This window comes from Hyaena hyaena, unplaced genomic scaffold (genome assembly GCF_003009895.1).
Source record: "Hyaena hyaena isolate Hyena2069 unplaced genomic scaffold, ASM300989v1 scaffold_464, whole genome shotgun sequence".
NCBI lineage: Eukaryota > Metazoa > Chordata > Mammalia > Carnivora > Hyaenidae > Hyaena > Hyaena hyaena.
In genome coordinates, this window is record NW_024081096.1 from 138944 (window position 1) to 157151 (window position 18208).

Sequence of the window (18208 nt, forward strand, 5' to 3'; positions counted from 1 at the left end):
ATTTGTAAAAAAACAAAAACAAACAAAGAACCCATAGTGCTTTTCAAGGTTGAATTTTTCATTAGCACCATGATTGAGTCTGTTTAAGCTATGAATGGTGCCTGCTCCGAAAATAACTGAATAGGGATTGGTCACAATAATAATAGGATGCTACTTCACATTTACATGGCATTTTTTAAGTTTCCAAAGAGCATGTCATTTCCTTATTTGATTTTTCCCAAGCACCCCGTGATATAGGCAGGACAGACGTCCTTATAAGGGTCATTAAAAGATTGGCTCATCCAAGTGGAAATTAAAAGTGAAACTTGGTCCCCATACAGTAGTCATTGCCTTGTGTCACACCCAAAGCTGTAGCAGATTTCAACAGCAGGAGAGCAAGCCAGGCTGGAAGGCTTTCCATGGGGGCGGTGGGGAGCTAGCTCACAGTGAAAGGCCCTGCCGCCTTTTGACTAGTATCCTTTATAGCTCTTGGTCTTGCTGCCTGCATGGCTTTCTCGAATTTCTATTATTCCTTCAACATCTGATAACAGGTAGAGATTGTATTTGGAAGCTGGTAGCAGAAAACCCAAAATAACATTGAGTGAAAAAAGTGGAGGTTTCTTCTTTCTCCCACAGCAAAAATAAACAAACAAAAAATAAACAAAAACAAAAATTCAGATATCACTGTTCAGTGCTTAAGGGACTCAGAAGCCAGGGGTCTGCTGTTTTGTGGACTTTCCTTTTATTATTGGAAGACAGTAGCTACAGCTCTACCCGTATATTGGATTTCCAGGCAGCAAAAAGGGAAAGAATATAGATCACATTAGTGTGTGTGCATCAGAAGAGTACCCTCCACTTTTAAGTAGCTTTTCCAGAAACCTCTTGCAATGATTTCTACTTGATCTCAGTGGTCCAACTGTGTCAGGGGGCATGCGGATGATTAGCCCAGGCTCACCTACTGGCCTAATAAAATCAAGGCTCTGACTGATAGTAAGGAAAACAGGAGAATAGATACTGGTTAAGCAAATATCAGACTGCCATACAATATATTACCTTTTGAATGATCATCCTCTTTGAGGATGTGCTCAAGGGAGATAACCTTTCCCCCAGTACCCAGCACCCTCCATTTTTCTTTTTCTGGTCACACTGTCTTCCTCTGTACACCAAAGGACCCTTTAAAATAATCCCCTATTCCTACATACTGAAACTCTTTATTTTCTCAATGATTGCTCAGTTTATATGTTCTACGAAGCCATATCCCAGTTATCCCACCCAATAACTCTGAAAGATTAAAGAACTCCAGTCCTTTGGGCTAGAGCAGCAGTTTGTGACAACTGCCTTGAAATCTTCTTAAATGGCTCTATTAATCATGTGGGTTTATAGTAGGCTTCCCATACTTAATGCTATATGCTTTGGGTTGAACCAGCGTTACCCTTCCAAATCCTGTTTTCAATCAATTTTATTTTGACATTAACTGATCCCAGTTACAGACAAGTTGCATTTTATGTTCCTAGTTAGCCTTTCAAATGCATGCATTTTAATACTGAAGCATAATGTACACAAGTGACCGTTGCAGATAATTCCTAACCTATGATTTTCTGGTCCAACACAAACTCACAAGTATGTAAACCTTCAAATTGAAGTCAGTCCAGGGTCAACATGTCCCACTTGTTCTAATCATCATTGCTGATAATCCTTTACCCTCATCCCTCTGTTTGCAAACAAGATGTCTTTGGAAGCTATATGTCATTAATAAAAGAATTTTAGAGCAAAAACCTCACAGTGCTAGCTTTCCTCAATAGCAAGAAATAGGGAAAACACGCTGCTGTTGGCTTTTTCTCTCTTTCCTACTTCTGTTTTCCAAATATCTTCATAGATTTGTCCATTCTTTATTAGGCTAGGTTCAGTCACTTTGAATGACTGTCATTTTGAGCCATTGCAGTCACTTTGAGCCATGCTGTCATTAATGCTAGCTACCCATTATTGAGGCTTTTAGCTCACCCTCTCCCCCAGATAATCTCTCTCTCTCTCTCTCTCTCTCACACACACACACACACACACACACACACACACACAGCCACAGTGTTGGCTCAGCTCCAGCTACTTCCCGTTTCCCTGACATGGAACTTCTATCCTGACCCTAATAACCAGCTTGAGGCCACCATCCTTCCTGGCAGCCGCCCAAAAGAATCATTAGCAATTCCTTGATTAGAAAGTTGGACTCCAAATCCAGAAAAGATGGAGGCACTGTGAGGCATGCTCTCTAGCTCTTTATTAAGTAATTCTCCAACTTCCTTTGTATAGTTCTTTCCTCTGGTAGAAAAACACTAAACTTATTGTAATTTTTTCTCTTCACTTTCCTTTAGCGTCGAGAAGTGGCAAAAACAGTTTTCTGCTTGGTGGTAATTTTTGCTCTTTGCTGGTTCCCTCTTCACTTAAGCCGTATTTTGAAGAAAACCGTGTATGATGAGATGGACAAGAACCGATGTGAATTACTTAGGTATGATCCTGTGTACTCATTAGGAAGTTGGAGTTTCCCTGATTTGTGCACTTTAATAGTTTTACAAAACCACCTAGTCTATAGTCGCATTAGCCATGAAAATTAAAACTGCCAAGTTGATTATTTTTCTTGAGCTGACCTAGCCCATGACTGATCCCCAAATTTGTGCAAGCCATATCTGTAATTTTGTGGCTCCCCTCCTGAGGCTGTGCATAATGGTTTGAGCTCACCAAATGGCAGGTATATCTGTAAATGTTCTGCAGAACAGAAACTGCCATTTAAACAAGCACTTAAAAAAACTCTGACTGCCGCCTATAAGAAATGGCCCCTGGGCAAGAAAAATGCTTATTCTAGGGATAAATGCTAGTTAGCAGATTTAAAAACATTATCTTCTAATTATTCTACTCTATTTTCTTTTGTTCTAGTTTCTTGCTGCTCATGGATTACATTGGTATTAACTTGGCAACCATGAATTCGTGTATAAATCCAATAGCTCTATACTTCGTAAGCAAGAAATTTAAAAATTGTTTCCAGGTAAGAATGTTTTGCAAGTATTTTTTAAGGACAACCAAGTAGGCATATTAAGTAGCCAACAAGCATGGCTGATTCCAGTGGAGAAGTGAAAATCATACTCTGTTACCTAGAAAGAGGGTCAAATTGTCAACATAAAGCAATATTGTCAGAAAAATTGTCAGAAAAGCAAGATCTGTTCAGACAACAAAATATTCAGAGGTTCAAATAAAAAAAGACTAACTTAATAACATGCTAATTTAGTATGCTGCTTTCAAAAGAAATGCTCAAGGGGCACCTGGGTGGCTCAGTCAATCAGCTGACTTCAGCTCAGGTCATGATCTTACAGTGAGTTCGAGTCCTGCATCGGGCTGTGTGCTGACAGCTCAGAGCTTAGAGCCTGCTTCCCATTCTGTGTCTCCCTCTCTCTCTGCCCCTTCCCTGCTTGCTCTCTGTCTCTTTGTCTCTCTCTCAAACATTATAATAAACATTTAAAAAAAATTTTTTTTAAGTACACAACTTTAAAAAGAAATGCTCAAGGGGTCCCTGAGTGGCTCATTCAATTAAGCATCTGGCTCCTGATTTTGGCTCAGGTCATGATTTCATAGTTCGTGGGATTGAGCTCTGAGTCGGGCTCTGTACTAGCAGTGTAGAACCTGCTTGGGATTCTCTCTCTCTCCCTGTCTCTCTGCCCCTCTCCTGCTCTTTCTCATGCTTGCTCTCTCTCTCTCTCAAATAAATAAACTTAAAAAAAATTTTTTAAAGGAGTGCTCAAATGTGAGCTCCAGGCTGCATAGAATACATAAAACCTATTCATACTTTTTCATTATCTTAGACTTTAACCACAGTCTCCAACAAAACATAAATTTGTTGATAAAAACAATCTTCCTAAATGCTGCTTAATAGTATATTTAATAATAGCCTCTTCAAGGAAAGTAAATGCTTATTGCCCTGGATATCTGAACTAATGTAATTTCATTAGAAGTCTGTTTCCTGATGTTCGTCAAATTTCCTTGCAGCTAAACCAACCCATATCCTCCAGAAGCTCCATGTACTTCATACCGAGGTGTCATTTCTCCAGTTCTTGAGATGACTTAGCATAGAGTTAATTCTAACTGCATTTTGTTATCTTTGGCCAGGATGTTTAACTTCATTTTATGGCACATATTTGGAAGAGTAGTGTAGAGGTCAAGGGTGCAGAATCTGGAAGCAAACAATCTTGATTTACATCACAGCTCTGTAGTTGCTAACTGTCTGACCCAGGTCCAGGTGGTACCCCTCCTGCCTCCTCAGTTTGATCATCTGATTTTACGGATTATCTATCTCATAGGTAGGATCCAATGGGTTAATATATATTAAGCACATGAGATAATAAGCTGTTTGTATGAGTTTATTATTATTACAGATAGAGAAGAAAGGAAAAACACAATGACTACCCTCATGGAATTTACCATCTAGAAGGAGACAAACATATATTTACCAAAGAATCATACAAACAGATGAATCTTGGTATGGAAGTTCTAGCCGACACCTTTTTGAAGTCTACTTGATAATGTTTGCAAGTCATGAAATGCCATAAGAAAGATTCTGCCCAAAAAAGGATTGACTAAAATCCTGGTCATAATAATATATAATCTGGAGTTAACATCATTTTGATTAATTTACATATTAATTAGAGGGAAAGGAAAAATCAATGTACAGACTCTCAGAAATTAAACATGTCTTTTGACTAATCTTAATAAAAAGGTAGCATATGCAGGAGAAATCTAGAGTCCTGGGTTCTAGTTCCAGTTCTGCCTATTTCTCCTCTAAACCTCCCTGTCCTCATTAATAAAATGAGGAAAATAGCACCTACCACCTAAGGTTATTATGAACATCAGATGCAGAGAGCCATGCAGGTGTTGCACACTGCAGAAATGTCAGGCCCCTCTGGACCCTTCTCCATCCATGCCTACCCCAAGTCATAGAACATCTCCCTCAGGCCAATGCTGCGTTCCCTTCCTTTCTGACTTAGTGAATAAATTAAAACAAGAAACAAGGGATCTATTTCTCTGCATAGAATGGACAGTTTTAACTTCTACCTAGAGATTATAGGCTCTGTACTCTAGATTATTGTTCAGGCTCACATTCTGTCCTCAGATTTGTATGGACATTTCCCCCTTGCTGGTAGGAAGCCAAGGCCTCTGTGTTCTTCTGGGAATGGGTTGGTAGGCTCATGTTATTTAGAATCTCTTCCATCTCCCAGTCTTGCCTCTGCTGCTGCTGTTACCAGTCCAAGAGTCTGATGACCTCGGTCCCCATGAATGGAACAAGCATACAATGGAAGAACCACGAACAAAACAACCACAACACAGAGAGGAGCAGCCATAAGGACAGTATTAACTAAACATCTTAAGAAACATTAATCAATATTCCTTCAAAGTCTATTGAAGAGGAAAAAAATCACACAGCAACTGTGTTTCCAGCAACTTTTCTCCAATCCTTCTCCCATGACGCAACCCCAAGCCCAGAAAAATGCTTTCCAAAACATTGGAGGGTGGACTGGTTTATAGTCACAAATTCAATGAATCTTACTTCTTTAATTTATCTAATTTACATATTCTGCATGGTATATTCAGCACTAAAAAATGGTGGGAGTTAGCAAGCAGAAAGGAGACTGTTCAATTAAACCAGTAGGATATTTACTACTTTTGCATGAAAACAGAGTCTCTGAGTACTTAACAGCTTCCATGGCAGTTCTGTGGAATGTTCAATGAGAACTGGTCACCGTGAAAATTTTTCGATCTTGACAAGGTTTTCTTTTTTTTTAATTGGTCAAACACGGTAACGTGAGCAATTAGGTTAATGTTTTTTATGTCACTTTTTTATTTTTAAAACACCGATTCTCAAGCTGCAACAAATATAGCCACATAAAGCACAGACTGATATCCACATGTGGCAGTTTAATAGCTGCTATTCAAAGAATTGTTAAGAACCTATATTTTCTTTTTTTAATGGTGTTTCATTATAGGAGATCTCGACCATATTGTTGTGTTAAATTTTAAAATAATGCTTGAATCAAATAATTCTATTTTTTGTAAGCCCAATCTTTTTTAAGTGTAGATATTTTATGTAAAATCAATATCATGTACCACCAAAATGTAAATGTACACATCATTCAACTATACCCAAGACTTTCAGTGGAATGTATTGAAGTCTAAAGCACACTTAGTAGAAAAAAGCGTGAATCTTTTTAGAAGATTTGGAAATTTTACTGAGACTTTGTTTTTTTTGGTCTTAAAACATGTATGTGTATGCATGTGTATATATATGTGTACATATACATATATGTATGTATGCATATATATGTAGACACATATCTATATACATTATACATATCACCTCATATCCTCTTGATTTCTCTTAAAATGTTAACTGGCAGTAAGACTATTTTGGTCATTCCCTTTTCAATATGAGAAACAATTTCGAAGTGGCCAGCTGAGTTTATCATGTCAGTGAAATATAATTACCCCCAAATGCAACCATGAACTTCTGGTTCTTCACTTCCCTGGGTTTCCAGTATGAATTGAAACACCTACCCCACCCCCACTCCTCACATGGTCGCCATTTCAAAGGGCCCACAGTGACTTTTGCTGGGCATTTTCCAAGATGTTTACAGACTGTGAGTACGGCAGAAAACCTTTTACTGTGTGTATATAAATATATATAAACAACTGTACATTTTCTTTTAGCCAATTTTTCTGTGATTGTCTTTATGGAATGTACTTGTGTGTGTGATATATGCATGTGTGTGATGGTATGCATGGACTTAAATCTAGTAATAATGCCCTGTCGTTGTACTACAGCACACACTCTGAGTAGGTGGAATCTAGTGGTTGTTCATCATGACAAATGGCCTTAGTCAGTTTTACTATATCTGTGTTCATAATTCTTGTGACCATGTTGCCATCACAAATGGAATGTGGGAAGCAGCATAAAAGAGGACGTGCCATGGGTTGACAATAAGGTTTGTTTAACTGGTTGGTTGGTTGGTTGGTTGGTTAGCAGGTTTGATAAAACAGTATTTGGGGTTATACTTTTTCCTGTGCTAGAGCAAAAGTCATTCAATTTTGAAGTAGTATATTGTCCTGGTTCCTCAGCTCAACGTGCTTATGAGACTGACAAGAGGCCTGATGTTTCTATCAGACTTCACCAGACAGATAGCTGATGATAAATTACCTAACCCGATTTGTTGGGCTATATTTTAGCATAGTCATGTATAAAATGATATCAGGTTCCAGCTGATGCAATTCCAGGCCTCCTTTACATGTGAGAAGTCAAATTCCGTTACTCTACTGGTACATCACATACAGTGATATATATACCTACGATATAAGCCATACTTCACATCATTTTGTTTAGACAATTGTCTTTTGGGATATTTTGTCTCTTGCATATGAAAAATGCATTTAATAAGTTCATAAAGTCATAGATTTCTGAATAAAACAGGCTTCAATGTGCATTTTATTTATGGACCAGTAAGTAACCATGGTTTACTAATAGGAATAGTTCCAATTTCTACCTTTACCACATATTTCCAAGTAGATCTGTAGAAATGAGCCAGAAGCCAAGGCCCCTGCATTGGCAGTGGCCCATAAGTATAAAATAAAAGTTTACATAAGACTTGCAAGTGTCTCTTCATTTTTACATAGAAAATGTTGATTATGTGATACCTATTGCAAATGTCTCCCTAGTAGTAGCCAAGGAAGCAATTTTACTCTCAAACAGGTACTTCCTATTCTCAACCTACTTTGTTGTACTGAACACTTAACTCTTTCATTCCTTCCTTCATTCACCTTTTCAGTAAGTTTTATTAAGCATCTACTATGCACCAGGCATTCTTCTAGGTTTGGGGGACATAGCAGTAAACAAAACAGGCAGAGTTCCTGCTCTCATGGAGCCTGCATTCTAGAGGAGGGAGTTGGACAATAAACAGTGTTGGACACCTGGCGGAAGATACTCATGTGTACCCAATTGCTTATTTAACATCTCCAACTGAATGGCTAACAGATGTACCATATCTAAAACTACGCTCCTGATATCCCTCTAACCTGTGCTGCCATCATATTCCTCTGCTTATGTATTAGTCAGGGTTCTCCAGAGAAACAGAACTAACAGGATGGATGGATGGATGGATGGATGGATGGATGGATGGATGGATGGATGGATAGATAGATAGACACATAGATAGATAGATAGATAGATAGATAGATAGATAGATAGATAGACAGATAGATAGACAATAGATAAAAAAGGAAATTTATTATGGGAACTGGCTCCATGTGATTATAGAGGCTAAAATAAACCATGATCTGCCATCTACAAACTGTACAAACTGTAGAACCAGGAAAGCCAGTGATAAAATTCAGTTCAAGTCCAAAGGCCTGAAAAAAACAGGGGAGCAGGAGTATAACTTCCAGAGTCCAAAGGTCAAGGAACCAGGAGCACCAAAGTCCAAATGCAAGAGAAGACGAATGTCCCTCATCAAGAAAAGATGGAGAGAATTCACCATTCCTCTGCCTTTTTGTTCTTTCTGGGAGGACTTTGGCAGATGGATGATGCTGGCTCACACTGATGAAAGCAGATTTGCTTTACTCAGCCTCCTGATTCAAATGCTAAGCTCTTCTGGAAATACCCTCACAGGCACACACAGAAGTAATATCTTACTGGGTGTCTCTTAGCCTAGTTGACACATATTAACCGACACAGCTCATTTAAAGACTCCATCATTCTTGGAGCTGTCAGGATAAACACTTGAAGTCATTGTCCATTCTTTCTCTCCTATCTTATATTCAGTGCCTCAATACATCCTGAAGTCAGAATTTGACTACTTTTCTCTCTCTGCCTCTACTTCCCTTTTCTGAGCCACCAATGCCTTTTGCCAGGATAACTACAATAGACTTCTATCATGCTTCTATAATGCCTGCCATCAGTGCTTCTACATTTCCAGCCTTTAAACACTATACTCTAATTGGAGCCTATCTCTCAACAGGCTAAATAGTCTAAAGGCATTCATATTTCCAAGCTAAGCTGACCGCTATCCCCTGGGGAGTTTCCCAGTAACAACTGAAGTAGGAAAGAGCCCCTTCCCACTGTGGCACAGCTGGTTGGACATGACCCTGGGAGCTGCTGGCCACCATGGTTTGGGCATTGTGAGGAAAGTCAACCTACAGTGTTACAAAGATGAAGAAGAGCATATAAGCTCCTGGTTCCAGTTTTCCCTGATGCTTATGCTAATTAAATTCAGTGTTTTGTTGCTTACAATCCATACATTCTAAGAACATCTCATCTAAGTTATCTTGATTTATTTATCTCTTCTTGTTTAAATTAAGAGATTATGTTTTTTAGAGTTTTAGGTTTATGGAAAAATTGATGGGAAAGTACAGAGAATTCCCACATGCCCTCTTTTCCTTCTTGCCTGCACACAACTCTATTATTTCCCTCTTGTGTCAGTGTGGTATACTTGATGAGCCAATATTGACACAAGAGTATTAACTGAAGTGCAGAGTTTACATAGGGGTTCACTGTGTGGTACATTCTATGGGTTTTAATAAATGTGTCGTGACAGTTATCGACCATATAGTAGCTTCACTGCCCTAAAAATCCCCTCTGCTCTACCTTTTCTTCCCTCCTTCCTTCTCCTTCTTGATTTATCTTTTCACCCAATACAGATATAGTGAACACCCTCCATTATTACACTGTGCGAGTTGCTGGGAATACAAAACCAGATGTATAAATAAATAAATGCACTGAAGTTCTTAGTGGTGACTCATAGATGTCAGCATAGGAGCTGGTAAAGGCACAAAGACAAAGTAGTCAAGATTCTTTAAACTTCAACTGGTGACATTAGCGAACACAACAAAAAGGTTTTTGCTTCTATGATTCTTTTCTTAATGCAAAAATATGTCACTGCTAGGAGAATGGCATAATAAAAAGCAATATACTATTGTCTCGACATTATGAGCTTTTAAAGCTGTAAATACATGTCATTTTCCATTCAAAAATAAACCTAATATCTGTCCCTTTAAAATTATTAAGGTAATGAAACAAATGGGAGATTAAGTCTAGGAAATCGCCAAGACAAATATTAATCTTTCACTAATCTATTTCCTCTATCATTATTTTTAATAGTGTTACTAGTCCATAATATAGTATTAAACACAATATAGGTATAGAGTGAAGAAAATGCACTACCAGTATTCTCCAGCCTCTCCAGGCCTGAAATTTGGATACTATGATTCCTTTATTTGTAACATAATCTAGTACAGCACTCTATTTATTGATCTTTCTCCATACTTCAAACAGGGAGGGTTAAAAAAATTTTAATGTTTATTTATTTTTGAGAGAGAGAGACAGAACACGAGCAAGGGAGGGAGGGCAGAGAGAGAGAGAGAGGTAGACACAGAATCCAAAATAGGCTCCAGGCTCTGCACTGTCAGAACAGAGCTCAACATGGGGCTCAAACTCACAAACTGTGAGATCATGACCTGAGCCAAAGTTGGACACTCAATCAACTGAGCTACCCAGGTGCCCCTTAAAAAGGCAAAGTTAAATCAGAGCCCAAGCCCACCATATGCAGTTGTTTCTGAAATTCCAGTGGGGTCTTCATACTGAAAACCCCGCATGGATTTTTTAAAATATTCTTACATTTGGAGAAGCTTCTGTCATACTTTCCTCTAAGTATTTACAAAGACAAACCAGTGTCTATATTTGGTCAGCACTGATACTCTGGCTTTTTTGTTTTGAGATAGGCCACAGTTCTTAGAACCAGGGAATAATCAAGAACCAAAAATAACACTGTAACTGCAAAGCCAGGCTTTCCCCATGAAGCAAACTAGCATAGTTCACTTTTGATTTGATGAAGCCAGAAGTCCTAATATCTAATGCTTTCCTAAACTTTTCGCATCGATATTATTCAGTAGATGCCTTTGTTTCTTCCTGGAAGGTAATAAATTAAGAATAGCAATGCCAAGCCTCAATATAATAAAACGAGTCATGGAATCTCCTAAGGGAATAGAGTATTCCACAAATTTTTGCTTTTTGGCCCTAAACTACAGTCCTCTTTCCTAATTTGTCTACATAGAACTGATTATCTTTTATTTGAATTTGATTCTATGATGATAGATACAATTGTATATTTGGTGTTGTATGACAGATTTGTCCCAGATGGCAGACAGCAATGCACGCTGCCCAGACTGTGTAGTATCATATGATCAGACAAATCACAGGCCCCAGGCACCTACAGGGCACAGCCCTGACTCACTCCATTTACGCACATTTTTACAGAATAAAGCCATTTCTCTATGAACAATAGCTCATTATTTCTCTTAAAGTGTGACAACTGAGATTAACTGCAGTTAAATTCTTGTGTTTTTTTTCTTTTTCTTTTTTTTTCTTTTTTATTGTCAAGTTGGTTTCCGTATAACACCCAGTGCTCATCCCAACATAAATTCTTGTGTTTTCAAAAATATCTTCAGGGGCGCCTGGGTGGCTTAGTCGGTTAAGCGTCCGACTTTCCCTTAGGTCATGATCTCGCGGTTCGTGGGTTTGAGCCCCGCGTCGGGCTCTGTGCTGACTGCCAGCTCAGAGCCTGGAGCCTGTTTCAGAGTCCGTGACTCACTTTCTCTCTGACCCTCCCCTGCTCACGCTGTCTCTCTCTCTCTCTCTCTCTCTCTCTCCCCTAGAAATAAATAAAACATTTAAAAAATTAAAAATAAAAAAAAATATATCTTCAAATGAGAAAATCAACTAACTGTGATCATGTGAAGGGAACATAATGTGCCCTTTTAGGCTTTTCAGGCACACATCTGTGCATAATGGGAAAAAAAAACTAATTTCTTAGTCCAGTCTTTTCTCTAGTTTATGAAACCTAATGGAATTAGACCTGGAGCACTGTTCTGCATTTGCAATCAAGACCTTGTTGGGAGGGAAGGATTCCTGATGACCAGTTTAAGCCAAGCAGGGCTCACTCAGAGGGAGTGGGGCTGGGGAGGGTGACTTCCCAAAGGAAAAAACCATGTGGCCTTAGAAGGAGGAAGGGGAACAGCTGCACCGCTTCCTTTTTTCCTCTTTGAAGATATTGTCCATACATCCTGCTATTCCTTATTTCTGCTGCTTTTCACATCTGTAGCTTAGTTAATTCTTCCATTTTTATTATTTTCTTTAAAAAGAATTTTTGTTCAGGGGGCCTAGGTGGCTCACTCGCTTAAGTGTCTCACTCTCAGCTTCAGCTCTGGTCATGATCTCACGTTTCTTGAGTTCAAGCCCCATGTCAGGCTCTATACTGACAACACAGAGCCTGCTTGGGATTCTCTCTCTCCTTCTCTCTCTGCCCCTCCCCATTCTCTCTCTCTCTCAAAATAAATAAACTTCAAAAAAAAGAATCTTTGTTCTTCAAATTATAAAAATAATATAAGAAATAGATCTATAATATATTTAAAGCCGCTGCAGAACAAAACAGTAATTAATGAATAATCTGTGTATTCAAGGGGAGAAAATTTCTATACATGGGACTTTAAATATAAGATATATAGGTATATAGATATAGATATAGACAGATATCCACCTATATGTATATCTTACATTTAATTTATCCAGTCTTTTGCTACCACAAACAAGGCTACATTATACATCTCTGTGCAAGTCTTCATGGACACTGTGTGACTACTCTGAGACAATTAAAGATGAGTAGGATTGTTGGTCGATCACAGGGGTTTTGCAAGTTAATATCCTTACATACTGCCAGACTGTCCCCACCAGGTCTGGGTGGAACCATTATTCTTATTCGGGGCTCTGAGTGGCTTGCAACTGCTCCACTTTACACGGCACTGTCACACTGGAGGAACATATACCTTTCGGCAGATGTACAGATGCTGTTGGAGGCCTCACCAGATCCTCCTGGCTCTCTTGTACCAGCTCTGTTCCCCCATCCTTAGCATCGGTGTTTTTGCTCCTATTTGCACCTACAACTTTATAAAGGTGGCTTGCCCTTGGACACAGGAGCCTCCTAGTTTCTAAGGAGAAGTGGAAGTGTCTGGGAATTTTATGTTCACCTGCAACCCCCTGTGGCCAATGACTTACTGGTGTGGGAGTACAAAAGTCCAGCATTTATGTCTCAGGGAGGGCAAACACCAAGCACCCCAGGAGACAGGGCTGAGTCTGCAACTTCACCTGAAAGCTCACCTTTCTTAGGGGTTCTTCCCTTTCCCCAGCCTGCTGCTTCTACTCCCTTACTGGTTTCTTCTTCTCGGGCTGTACCTTAACAAATCCTTGCCTCGAGGACTATTTCTGGAAGAGCCTGATCAAAGCTAGCTGAATGTGATTTGTATTTCACTGCTGAATGTGATTGGCAAATTCTGACATTGAACATGTTAGATTCTTTAGCATACTGAATCAGGGCTCATTCTTGAAGCTACTCTTAATTTCTCTATCTGGAGCCTCTTAGGATGTATGAAATCTCTCTACTAATCGGCCATCCAAACTTCCCCACTCTCTGCTTCAGTCCCACTGGCTGTAAAAGGGCATGGCTTTTCTGTTGGGTGCTAACACGACCACTCTAGAAGCTCCATTTCAAGCTCTAAGTTTCTCTCTGTATCTAGCATCACTTCTAACGGGATTGTACTGCACTTGCCCTTAAGACAATATGCCTCGCCCAAGTGTCTGACAAATGAAGGTGTCAGTCATTAATGAAGCTGGAATCAATGAGAGAGGTAACAAAATTAGTCAGCTGGAGATTGGGAAGTGCAAGTAGGGTAGCAATCACAGACCACTCTTTCTGGGTTTGACAATGAGAATGCCAGAGAACTAGGATGGCAGCTTGGGAAAACAGCAGGGTCAAAGGCAAGGCTTTGGTTTTTTAAAGAGAGAAACAACCTCATCCACACTCCAGGCTCTCTTTAGGTGCCAGTGAAAACCATACCTGTACAATTTTTTTCTATAATGAACATGTGTTGCTTGCTCTGTAATCAGAGTATATACATAAATAGACAAAATTTATCTTTGATTTTGGTGATAATACTGTTAAACCTTCTTCAGATTAACAGTTAATGGGTTCTCCCAGTGAGACAGAACAAATAGAATATACATATATAGTAAAATATAAGAGATTTACTACAGGAATTACCTTATGTGATTATAGAAGCCATAAAGTTCCACAATCTTCTGTCTGCAAACTGGAGAACCAAGAATGCCAGTAATGGTATCATCCAGTTTAAGTCCGAAGACCCTAGAATCAGGATGCCAATTGCATAAGTCCTGGTCAGAGTCTAAAGACCTGAGAACCAAAAACTCCAATGGTCAAGAGGAGAAGATAGAGGTCTTAGCTCAAGCAGAGAGGACAAATTCACCTTCCTCCACTTTTTTGTTCTTTCCAAGCCCTCAGGGGATGGGGTGATGCTCACCTGCATTGGTGAGAGCAATCTTCTTTACTCAATCAAATGCTAATGTCTTCCACAGACACTCTGATAGACATACTCAGAAATAATGTTTTATCAGATATCTGAACATTCCTTAGCCCAGAAAAGGGAAAATAAAATTGACACATAAAATCACTCATCAGTTATACAATAAATACACAAGAAAAACCAAAATCATTTCATTATATGTTTATGTTTTCTAGAAACTATCAGGGAAAATAAATTTCCAATAAGCTGGAGATGCATACTATCTACATAATTATGCCTTAAAGCCTTTATTTTATAAACATCTCCCAATCTCATAGCTGCTCCACATTAAAGAATCTTTCTCACTGTTCCAAATCTATCAGTCAGGGTAGCTGATGGAGATTAAGCTCCAAAGCAGTCCCACATGCTTACCTTCCCTTCCCCTGTGTGTCCATAGAGAATCTATAAAATGGTAGGCTGTTTTCTATCTCCTCCCCCTCCACTGAACGCTCCATTTCCAAATTACCCTGGGCCCCAAATTCATCGGGCAGAAGGGAGCCTGAGTTCATTACTTCCTCCACACTGACCCTCTTTCTCAGATTCTACGTCATCTGCAGATATTCAGCAATTGTATTATAAATTGCACAACTGCTTGGGCTTGGTTAGTGGATACAGTCATCCACTTTTGTCATCAACCTGGCATCCAGAATCTCTTTCAATCAAAATGGAAAAGGGTCATGGGAACTTAATATTCTACTGAACCATGAACTGGTTTGGGAAAAATAACAGTATAACTTCTGACCATGCGTGGGATCACACAGCATTCCACCAGGTTGTCCCAGTGCTCCAGGGAATGCTGTGGTTATGCTTAAGTACTCTCATCTAGGAATTACACTGCGTAATGTACAATTTTGCAAGCTCTTGCTTTGGTAGACTACACAGTATGCAACAAATAAAAGGTTGTCCTTTTGACTTCAACTTAAATGTCACTTCCTAGGAGAGACCTTTCCTGACCACACAGTGTAAATTACTGAGTCACTCTACCATATCATATATCATTCTGTTTTCATTTTCTGCATAACACATATCAAACTTAAGTGAATCTTAAGTTTGTCTTAAGTGTGTCTATTGTATGTCCCCTGTCACTAGATAAAGGACCTGGTCTGTCTTGTCTTTTGTAATATCTCCAATGCCTGAAATAATTCTGGATGGCACATAGTTAGGCCTCAATACGTATACGGCATATTAATTAAATCAAGGTGATACAATAGAAAAAAAAATGGCTAGGAGGCTACCTTGAGGCTACTTTTAATACAGGATGGTCAAGGAAAATCTTCCTGGGAGATGAAACCTATATGACAATTAGGTTAAATCCAAGGAAATAACAGTGTAAACACATTGTTCAAAGAGATGAAGTTAAATATTAGTAAAAACAATCTAAAAGTTGAAAACGGTAGCCTATGGGGGACAGGTATCCAGAGAGGCAAAAGCAAGGGGCTTCCTTTTTCCATTATTAGCTATGGTAAATTAAAGATGGCCACAAATTCTTTGACAGCATTCCCATGGCAGGGTCTATTTCCCCTTCCCATGAAGGAATTTGGGTTGGCCTATAACTGCCTACCAATAATGTACCAGTGGACTTGGCACTCTGCCATTTCCAGCCCTAGTTTTTCAGAGGATTAGAAGCTTCTATTGTGGTCTCATGAATCCCTGAACCAACGTGTAAGAAGACCAACCACCTCCCTGGAGAGACCACATGGAGAGGCCTTTAGACTGAACTAAAAGAGAAGTAACCAGCTGAGCCCAACCTTCTAGCTCCCCCACCAAAACAGCAGACATGTGAATGAAGCTGTCTTCAAAGCACCAGACGAGACCAGACACCAGCCGAACACACCCAGTTAATGCTACATGGAACAGAAAAATTAGCCAGCCAAGCCCTGCTTGAATTCCAGATCTACAAAATCTTGCGATATAATAAAATTATTGTTGGCTTAATTCATTACATACTGGAGTAGTTTGTTATATAACAATAGATAACTGGAAACTCAGTCTTTTATTCCTTAAGATAGTAAGTCTTTGGTACTAATTTTTTACCATGTACTTGTAAAATTTTCATAAAAAGTAAATTAAAGTAGTTTGATCTCAATAAGGTCAATGGGTTATATTGAGGTCAGTTTCATGGTTGCAGTATTGTACTATAGTTATATAAAATGTTACCCTTGGGCAAAACTGGGTGAAGAGCATAACGGGGAGATCCCTCTATATTATTTCTTACAACTACATGAGAGTTCACAATTATCTAAAAATGAAAAGTTAAAAACATAATTTGAACAGCTGAATGTTTGTATCTTGTCATATTTATATATGTTTAACAAAAAAAAATAGTGGCATACTTTACATATTATCCTATATTTTTCCATTTAATATATTTTATAGCTATATCCATATCAGCAGTATAGGTCCCCCTTATTAATTTTAATGGCTACATTATAGTCCTCTGTCTTAATTTGCTACCATTTATTTAGGTAGCACCTTACTGATGGATATTTATGTGTTTTTCTCCTCTCTGGAGACTATGTACTCTATTAAATCAGAAGAATTCTAAATTCCCTTTGAGTGATAAAAATTTTTTAAAAACTGGGCAATATGGCAATATCCCTCTAGTATAAACTGAAAGAACTTATTTCTATCATTTTTATGATAATTCCTTTCCTGTCTTCACATCTTCCATAAGCAATTCTAAGCCTACTTCTAAATCCAGGAAGTGTCCACATATCTATACATAGCTAACTCAGCTTCTGGGTAGCAGATTGCAAGGCAAACTGCTAGATGTCAGGGAAAAAAACATAACTAAAACTCAAAACTCCAGCCTTGAATCACCCTGTCTGAAGGGCGACTTCAAAAAAATGAAACCAGTAAAGAACACTGATATATAAGAGAAACTACTGCTCTTCAAAACCAAGACTCAAACCACAAAGCTTCCAAGACTCAATATCTCAAAATAATTATTTAATCTGCTTAGCATTTTTATATTAATGATATCATTAAGATCAAAAGAAAAAGTAGAAAGGATGTTCCAGGTAGATACATACACTGAATTTCTAGCCAAGAATAAGTTATTCTACCATCTAAAAACTCTCTATGCTTTTAAGAAAGTGGATCTGCAGTGCATTCTTCACTCGTTCACTCATCCATTCAGACACAACATCTAAGTGTCTGATAGTGTGTCAGGAGCAGACAAAGGCGGCTATTAGTCCCTGTAAAAGCACATACTCTAGTGCAGAGACAGAGAACCACATAGATAAGAATAAACACTGTGGCAGAGGATAATAAAAATAATAAAAATAAGCACATGGTAACATAGGGTTACACAGAAGGAAATGCAAGCCTTTATGAAGGAAAATTTTTAAGTCTTAAGGTAGGGATAGGCATACTCTGTGGGAGAAATTGCTCATTCCAAGTGGAGAACAGCATGGACAAAGTCCTAGAAGCAGGCATAAGGTTGAGCGTAGCTTGCCCGTGGGAATGGTACAGGGGTTCAGGTGGTTCTACATGCAGTTATATGCTGCCCAAGTATACAATGGAGCATAGAGTTCCTGGAGAGATGGCTTGGGTACAGACCATATAGGGCTGTGTGCCTTTCTGAAGACTTTGAAGTTCATCCCTCAAGTAAGGGGGATCTAATGAAGAAGACCTTTGTTTGGGGTGAACATATGTCCCAGTTTGACCAAGACTATTCCAGTTTACGCTTGTGGCCCCAGTGTAATAATTAGTAGTGCTCACTTTCACATTCAAATGT

The 18208-nt window shown here is 38.8% G+C and overlaps 1 protein-coding gene and 1 long non-coding RNA gene across 2 annotated transcripts in view; one reads left to right on the forward strand and one right to left on the reverse strand.

Annotated features, from left to right (window-relative positions):
* Window positions 1-6273, forward strand: part of EDNRA (endothelin receptor type A) — a 59470-nt gene extending 53197 nt beyond the window's left edge. The window contains exons 6-8 of the mRNA XM_039253771.1: window positions 2346-2479; window positions 2905-3013; window positions 5235-6273. Of these exons, the coding sequence (XP_039109702.1) occupies window positions 2346-2479; window positions 2905-3013; window positions 5235-5375 (384 nt within the window). The 3' untranslated portion in view covers window positions 5376-6273. The remainder of the gene's footprint in view (window positions 1-2345; window positions 2480-2904; window positions 3014-5234) is intronic.
* LOC120246307 overlaps window positions 1-18208 on the reverse strand; it is a 90898-nt gene that overhangs the window by 9219 nt on the left and 63471 nt on the right. Inside the window, exon 4 of the long non-coding RNA XR_005532010.1 lies at window positions 14151-14252. This is a non-coding gene — a long non-coding RNA (uncharacterized LOC120246307). The remainder of the gene's footprint in view (window positions 1-14150; window positions 14253-18208) is intronic.